The 9,259-nt window shown below is 33.8% G+C and overlaps 1 protein-coding gene across 1 annotated transcript; it reads right to left on the bottom strand.

Moving 5' to 3' along the window:
• Positions 1–1,880: 1,880 nt before the first annotated feature.
• LOC129887969 (nuclear transcription factor Y subunit A-1-like) lies at positions 1,881–8,517 on the bottom strand. Its single transcript, XM_055963229.1, has 6 exons — positions 8,429–8,517; positions 6,492–6,782; positions 4,712–4,833; positions 4,536–4,604; positions 3,525–3,689; positions 1,881–2,634 (listed from the first exon to the last, which is right to left on the bottom strand). The coding sequence occupies exons 2-6, from the start codon at positions 6,739–6,741 to the stop codon at positions 2,335–2,337; spliced, it is 906 nt and encodes a 301-aa protein (XP_055819204.1). The 5' UTR covers positions 6,742–6,782; positions 8,429–8,517; the 3' UTR covers positions 1,881–2,334.
• Between the last annotated feature and the right edge of the window lie 742 nt (positions 8,518–9,259).

The raw sequence follows: 9,259 nt of genomic DNA on the forward strand, positions 1-9,259 counted from the left end.
TTGAATCAATGATTCAGGGGTTCAAAATTCACCTTGAGGTTCTATATTTAAATTTTAGGTACTATATTATTTTGAACATTTTCAAATCTCCTTACACTTTGTTTGGATGGTTGTTATGTATTGTTTCATAATGTATCGTATTGTATTGTATTATTTTAATGAATACAATATTTGAATAGATTGTATTATTCTCTGTCATTATATAATGTCACATATCCATAATTTGAACGATAAATCTGCAAGAAATTTGTAGGGTACAAGGTAGAGTTACTATGAAAATGTAGAGTAAATGATAAAATAGAATTATTTAAATAATAAATAAAGACAAAATGAGAAGAAAATGTTAAGGTAACGATGCAATCATACTAAATTGGTCATTATGGGTCTTTTTATCATTATCTAACAATGAATTTAAATAATAAGGTACAATAAAATTTAAATAAGAATTAAAGCAAATATTACATTCAGACTAACAATATGATACAATAGAATAGAATAGAATGAGTAACAACCATCCAAACAAGGTGTTTTGGTGAAAATATTGCTATCTTTTTTTTATGTCATTAAAACTTTAACAACCCACAATTTCTTCAATTTATTATACGTGACATTCTGAGTATAAATCTGACAAATGGTTTTAAGTCATTATACCTTTTGACGGCACAAATAAATATTGTAGTATGTAATGGTTGTTGCCATTACTATTTTTGGTCATTATGTAAGAAAATTATGATAGATTGGTTCAAGTCATTATACTTTGTAACCACAAAAATAAATCCTTTAATAACTTCTTTCTCCATTTTTATTTGTTTAGTAATTTTAATTTGAAAATAAGTTTTAAAAAATAAAATAAAAATTGAAATCTTATGTTTTTAAACTAAAGATATGTAGAATGTATCGAAATATTATTTAATCTTATAATCTTAAATAAATTATGTGAAAAGTTGAAATTAAAGAGTTGTCAAAAACGAAAAGAGGTATTTAATTTTTTTTTTAAACGAACTAAAAAGGAAAGTAAGATGAATAAATTGAAACGAATTGAATACATGTTAAAAATAGATGTTACATTTACTTGTCTAATTTAAAAAGTCAAGAAATAATTTATTATGTTATACATATTTTACCCTTATTATCAAGTACTAATAATTATTGTCAATTCATTTCTCAGCGAGCGAAATAACTTATAATATAGTAAAATTATCATTTTTCGTAAAAAATATATCAAGTCAAATATAAACAAATAAACGTGCAACCGTTATTAGTGTAAGTGCTGATTTTGAGATTGTAAGCTTATTAATAGTAAATGATCAAAGTATCGTATTCATAGAGATCAAACATGTATTTAATTATATGTATTTCGAAATTGTAAAGAAAAACAAGTAGGTAATTAAGCTTTAGGTTGTAATCATTTTTTTAAGCACGCGCCTATTTGAGGTAAAAATCACACAAATTGCCAAGTCAGTAAAAAAATATTAAAATTATTTTTTTAGGTTCTTCACACGCTTACTTGAGCTGTATAAGTGAAAAGTCATGTCATCTCGAGGAGCTTATATCTCAAGTTTGGGACAATTTAGTTAGGTTTCGGACAAAATTTCATATTGAACTTTGAGATTGAAAAAGAAGTCTCATGTATATCGCTTGTATATCATAAACACAGCTCTGAAAATTTAACACAAAGTTGGGATATTCAAATTTACAAAGAACAAAATATGGACTACTTGCAGATGGTACCATTTCAGCAGACTATATGAACTTCAACATCACTAACAATTTGAACACAAACTTGATAGTTAACGGTGATGTTCAGAACAACTTGCACGAACTTCGTTCCAATGTGTTGTACTTGGAACAATCTCCAGATTCTAAGGTTATCACATTCATAGCCCAGAAAGACACTACCACTGTCATCGAATTAAACAACAAATTCGTAGTTCCACAAAATCAAGATCCTAAAATACAGCAGCACAAAGGAAATGTTGACAAGTATACAACCTACCTACAAACTTTTCATCTCCCTAAGAGGAAATGGGACAAGTCTACAGCATACCTATAACTTTACAGTTTACACCCCTCTAAATTACACTAACAAGCTAGCCATATGCTTACTGAATTCTTCCGTTTCAACTCTAGTCCTAGTCCATTTTTTCTGTACAGAAAGGAAGAACCGAATCTACTAGGCGCATGGCCCCTCTTTTCCATAACATTGAAATAAAAAGCCAAGGATGAATTGCCACCAGGCTTGGACCAGCCAAGAGTGAAACATATAACTGCTGATATGGTCAGAGGTACTAAAGCTTCACTAAACAGCGAAAACCTTGTTAAGATGTGATGTTTCTACCATCGCTGGCCGGAAGAACCTCCTTCCCCTACCTGGGCAGACTGGGCCTGATATTTCGATTCCTGAAAGCTGCTTTGTTTTCCATAACCTTTACCATTCGAATAAGAATGCTGACGCCACTCTGGAACATCAACAGCGTTGGACAGCAAAGGTTCAGAACCTGATGAATGCACAGACACAGCAGAACCAGATCCGTCTTCCTTAGAAGTACCAGCATCTGACTTTTTAGCAAAACGCCCTCCAGAAGCTCTTGCCCTTTTCAAGGCATGCTGATGTCTCGACTCGTGAAGATACGGCTGTATAATGAGGAAGACAGAAAGTATCAGCTATTGAGAATGAGTAAACAGAATAAACCGAGCATATTCGCATATCACCAGCACACAAACAACAACAACCCAGTGAAATCCCACATCGTGGGGTCTGGGGAGGGTAGAGTGTACGCAGACCTGACTCCTACCAATGTAGGACGGCTGTTTCCGAAAGACCCTCGGCTCAATAAAAGCATAGAAAAAGGTCAGACCATATCACCAGCACACAATATGTGCAAAACCATTTCAGCCAATCATGTGACTTCACAATAAAAATATAGCAATGGAGAAACTGATATTGGTATTAATTGCCAAAACATTGGCATAAGCAACTCCTTTCACCAAATTCTATTCATTGTGTTTATTTTTTTTGACTGAACAGTCTAAAAAAGTAAAGTGGGAAACAGCATTCTACACAGATAAAAGCAAATTAATAACAGATTGTCATACTCTCTTATGGGGGTGGCACCCAGGGAAGGAGGATTGGGTTGAAACAAACTATCAAATCCTGTTTACTTTATGCTACAGAAATATTATGATCAGTTACCTTTCAATTCCTCTTACTTAAGTGACATAAAATTCTTAAAACTGCAATTTCATGCACAATGCTCAGACAACCTGTTAAACAGTTGAATTTCTTTTCTTTTTTTTAAAGAAAAGTGAGCTCAGCCAAAGAGTGGGTACATCTCTGTTCCATAACAAGGAAATAGGTACAACCAATTCTAACTAAGAGAAGATCATCCCGAGTAACATATCTCCAGAACACCCAGGCACATATAACAAAAAATACGCTGCTAAAACGGCGCATCATGCATTCTTTAGATAACAGGAGAAAAGAACACCCACCAAGCAACCCAGTGGATGAGGCATATACTAACCTTTCTCACTTTTATAAGCTTCTTTTCAAGTTCTGCTTTCGCACGTGACTCTCTTCGTCGCAGAATACCATGATACTGCTTGGCATTGACATAAACAGGCTCTTGAGCCATTTCATGGGGCAAAGGCATCCTCGGATGATGCATATCAAGTACATGAGGAGGGACCTGTATAGCACCACCTTCAGTTAAGATCTTAAAAAATCTTGTGCTCAGTCATCAACCAGCCCCAGGCACAACTATGTTATAATGAATTATTTTTTTTGTATCTTTTTTTTTAATGATGGATGTTTCTTCAAGGTGGTTTCCTACTCCTATACATATCAAGCAGAGAGCTAAATGATATGGGAATCAGCCAGTACGACCTGGCTGATCTACCTTTTAAGAATATTAAAGTTAGAGATCTTTCTGGAACTCGTTGTCTGTTTTTGTTAGTCGAAGTAGAAAAAAAAAGGGAAAAGTTCCTTAAAAGAAAAATAAAAGAAGTTGCATCCGGAATACCCTTTATACTAGCTGTCCTACGAAATCCATTCAATGATTTAAAGGAAAGGGACGTGCGCACTGGGTGCCACTGATTCTAGTTCAATTGAAAGAAGAAATAACTCATCCCATATTGACCAATAATGTTGTAAGATGTATGATTGCAAGAAGGATATTAAGCAAGTCTCCTGGGAGCTGGTAATATGGAGAAAAGGAGTGTTAATAAAAACAAAGCTAACTACAAGAAGATATCATGGTTAGAACAACACATATAAAGACTATGTTTCAGCATCTGCCAGAAGACACATCGAACAACCACACAGAAGCAGCTTTTATGTTTAGACATCCCTAAGGACATAATACACTGAGCAGGCCCATAGGTATCTCATAGTTTAAATTGGCAGAAAAGTAAAATTTTCCTCTTAACATATCAGGTCTAAAGTAAAATTGTCCTCTTAACATATCAGATCCAAAACAAAGTAATGGGGAAAAAACTGGAAACATGAAAGTTATGAATTCAAATCACATGCATACCATAGGCTGACCAAAAGGTGCCAGTATTCCCCCATAGTATGGGTCAACATACAGATTTGGAGCACACACCTGCATGTCAATTACAGAATAACATCAAAATCAGAAAGGGGAAAAAAACAAGATAACCTAACAAGCAAATCAAACTTCTCAAACTCCATAGAGTCAAACATACTTACCATGGAGTGCGCAACAAGTTTAAGCTGTGGGGGTTGTGTTAGGCTCCCATCACCCTTTGGAGGTATGGTTGATGCCATTGGCTGTAAATTCTGATCTACTTGTGCATAACTCCCATCTAATTCTGATGCCAAGAATGCATAGGCATTACTTAAAGTAATTTATAGCCATTAACATCATGAAAGCTATATTTTTTTCCTATCTCTACCACAACACTTCCCTCGTCAACAAACATGTCACCTTCTTTCCTCTCTATGGCAAAAGATTTAAAAGAAGAAAGTAACTAGGCAAATGAAGAATCATAACAGACTTCCAATCCTTAACAACAACTATGCCTCAATCTCAAGCAAATTAGGATTAGCTCTATGAATCCGTACCGACCATATCGCTCCTTTTAGACCAATATTATTCCCAGAAAAAAAAACCATAAAGTTCTCTATATGTTCAACTAATATAAAAATCACTGTCGTGACTAAAAGATTCCTAGAAAACATAGGATCTAAAGTTGAGTACTAACAGAACTAAATTATATTTTTAACTAAATGGTATCTCCTATATATATCCCTTTTACATTGTGCTCTATTTTTCGCTGAATTGCAAGAGATTGTAGGTCTTCCAAGACAAATTCCTTCTATCTGATTTTAGATCTACCTCGTTCCCTTTCAACACTTTCACTTCCCATGGTTTAGCACCTACTGATAGGTGCATCTGCAGGTCAAGGCAAGACATGAACAAACCATTTCAAGTAACAGGATCTCATTTTATCCTCAATGTGCTACAAAACAAAGATGATTGACAGACGACACATGACCAATGTTGCATACCTCCAAAATATGGAAAAAAAACAGAGATAATCCATAAAGTACTGGTGCTATTAACTGATTCCACTAACCTGAAGTAAAGAGAAAAGACTTTGATAACATGCTTTTATCAGATGCAAGTACAAACAATAAAAGTATTTCCAATAGCAGGAGCTGTATCAACATATTTTTAACTTGTATGCTAATTTGACTCTTTCTGAAAAGGCATAATGAATAAACAAACACTCAAATTTGGCTTCAGCTGTTAAATAAGCAATCCAACATTGAGAGTGCACATCTAGAGACCTCAACATGGTCTCAACTGTCAACTAAACACTCCAACTCGTCCCCATGGACACTCGATGCTAATGTGAGACATAATTTTAGAGGTGTCTAAATAATCATTTTGTAAGTTGGAGTGTTCAACTGAGATGAGTTGAGGGTGTCTAGATGTGCCTACTCAAAGTTGGAGCGCTTACTTATCAGCTGAGGCCAAGTTTGAGTGTTGTTTATGTATTACATCTTTTGAAAAATCAGTACAAGTGACAGAACTTCAACCTTACAGTAAAAAATATTCAACTATTATTAGTTGCAAAAAGTCGTAGATTACTTGTAAGAAAGAGACAGATGAAGAAAAACAGCCAATACTCTGTCAATGACCACAGTGGTTTATCTTTAGCACCTCTTTAGTCTTTAGAATGATGAGAGGAATGCAAGGTGTTTTGGTGGAAAGAGTAACTTAATTCAGACCACCCACAAATACAGGTGTTTAGGCCTACTGGCAGCTTCATGTAATTTACAAGATACATATGATGAAATAGGCGTGACTGACTTTATAGCTCACTACAGGAGTAACTTTGTATAGGGAGCCTATCCTTATTGTTATTGTACAGGAGGGCCTCACTTTAGCTTAGTGCTTGACTATCTTTTGCTATCAATAAAATTTATTTACTGATAAAAAATATCAAGATTGAAGAGATACCTGAATGCTTAGGTATGGTACTTTGTGATTTTTCAGGAGCATCGTCATCTTCCTCGTTGGATCCACCATCAGATTGTGATCGGCCATCCACAGCTTGTTCGGGTGATGGTGAATCTGATGCACTTCCCCGCATCAATCCAAGAGAAACAGGATTATTGCCAGCAGTATTCCACCAAGGTTCTACAGTGGAATTTGGAACATTATAAGTTCTGGCTTCCCCACAATTTGCACTTTTGGAATTTGATTGCATGCTTCTCTAGTTCTAGTAAGTTTAGTTCTTCTTACAATGTCCTGGCAGATAGATAGAAAGCAAAGCAACTCAGTCAATCAACTTTAGGGGGGATCTATAATTATTCCTGAAGCGCATTGCTATAAGTTCCATGTCCTACCAAAAGGATCTTAAACAGAAATGAAGGATATTTAAAAATCACATTTATTTCAACTTGAACAACATGTTGTAGCTTTTTTTAATTCCTTTTTCCAAAGGCAATTGCCCTGAACCTTTCATTTCTACTCGTGAAGAACAAGAAAACCAGAAATCAACCATCTATGAATATAGTACAATAAAAAATAAGTTGCAATTAAAATAACTAATTTCAGCAGCCAAGAAACATAATGCCTATATAAAACACACATAATGCCTATAATAAAACTAACTTCTCAAAGTTGAGATTTTCTCGTTGTTATCACTTTGTGCACCGCTTTTTGAAGCGCAAACTTCTCTAAACTACATTGCTTCACCTATGAAGTGATAACTAATCATTACATCGCTTAGCTTTAAGGGACGAAGTAATGGCTTTTAATAACATTATAACACTACATAGATATGCCATTACACTGGAGTTTTCTTACTCCATAAACAAGTTAAAGTACATGCAAGAAGCAATTTTTACTTTTTAACCAGATTTACACCAACAATAAACTATATATAAAAAAAGAAACAGAGCGAGGAAGGATAGACTCGAAGTATAAAATCATTTAATCCCCATTTTCCATGATTTCTTTGCGACTGTTCTCCTCATATCTTGTGCCTCAAGACCTAAAAAAACGGAGCTAGAAGGATAGACTCGAAGTATAAAATCAGTTTTTCCCATTTTCTATGATTTCTTTGTGACTGTTTTCCTCATATTTTGTGCCACTAGACCTAAAAAACGGAGCTAGGAAGGATAAACTCGAAGTATAAAATCATTTTTTCCCCATTTTCAATGATTTCTTTGCGACTGTTTACCTCATATCTTGTGTCTCAGGACCTAAAAGCCATAGAAACTTAACTGCATACCCACCTCATCCACCCCACCATCACCACCCAGTGGCAGAACCGGGATTGTCACTAAGTGAATTCAAAATATAAAGAAGCAAACATACGAAGAAGCAAAAAGTTTCAACATCTCCTAATATAGTATAATTTTTCGACCATTGTGATACCCTAGCTTTGCCCCTGCCACCACCACCGCCGCCACCACACATAAAAAGGGAAATTTAAAGGTATACTCCACAGTAATTAATCAAATGTCCCTATTACTAATATTAGGGAAAAACTTATCAGAATTCATAGTAATTTCAATAAAAGAAACGCCTCAACCCCACCACACCGCTCAAAAATGAAACGTCTTTACTCATAGAATAAACCCACCAAATAATTAACAAAAAAAATAAAACGAATCTCATTCTAAAGAATTGACATAAACATTACAATTCATAGCAACTTTAGAAATCAAAATTAAAGCAAATCAATCAAAAAAATTATTTTTTTCAATGACGGTGGTGTGTTCAGCATCCCAAACAGAACAAATTGGATCCCCAGATTATTACTTCCATAAAACAATCAAGAATTCGATTAAAACCCAGAATTGGTCCCCCCAAAACAAACTGAAAAACACAGATAATTTTACTTGAAGAAGCTGAATATTGAGAATTGAAAGAGGGAAAAAACTTACCAGTTAGAAGGGAAGAGGCAGAAGAGAGAGTAGAGTGAACAGCGATTAGTGATTGGTGAAGAAAGAAAGAAAAAAAAAAGGGAAAAGAGAATTAATTTGTTTTGTAAGCAATTTATTTATGGAATAAAAATGAAGTAAGCTTGGAGCGGGATTTTTGGAGCAATGGTAAAATTATTTTTATGTGATTTGTATATTACGAGCTTGAGTTATTGAAATAGTTATTAATGTTTGTATTAGAACATGTTTTTTTATGTCACACCGTGTTTCTCTGAATCATGTTAACACGTGATGTTTTGTGTATCTAACCGTCTTTTTTCTACTTTGTTCGTATCAAATTATCTATGGTTAGTTTTAAAAATAATTATCTCAAATTATTTATAAATTTTGAGTTAAAATTAAGTATTATTTTTGGCTTAGTAATAATCTTGAAGGCTATAAACATATGTAAGCAAAGACAGATTCATGATTTTGAATCTCTGGGTGTCACGTTGCTTAGAATAGTAACTAATGCCAAAAACTCTAGCATAAAACAAGATAATACTTAATATTTATTAGTAAATTTGCATACAAAATTTAGACTTCTTCCGTTGATTTAATTAAGATTTTAAACTTAAGTTACAAAACACAAATAATAATGTACTTTAGAAATGTTTATATTGACACGTCTCCAAATTCATTGTAGTTTCACAGAGAGAAAAAATAATTTCTAAATTTGATTTGACATGAAATTCCAAAAGTTATTTTTGCAAAACTCAAATAAAACATGATCCTTCAATTATTATTAATTTTTATTTTTGATCATTGTGATATTTTACTAAACACTCATATCTT

This window comes from Solanum dulcamara, chromosome 4 (assembly GCF_947179165.1).
Source record: "Solanum dulcamara chromosome 4, daSolDulc1.2, whole genome shotgun sequence".
Lineage (NCBI taxonomy): Eukaryota > Viridiplantae > Streptophyta > Magnoliopsida > Solanales > Solanaceae > Solanum > Solanum dulcamara.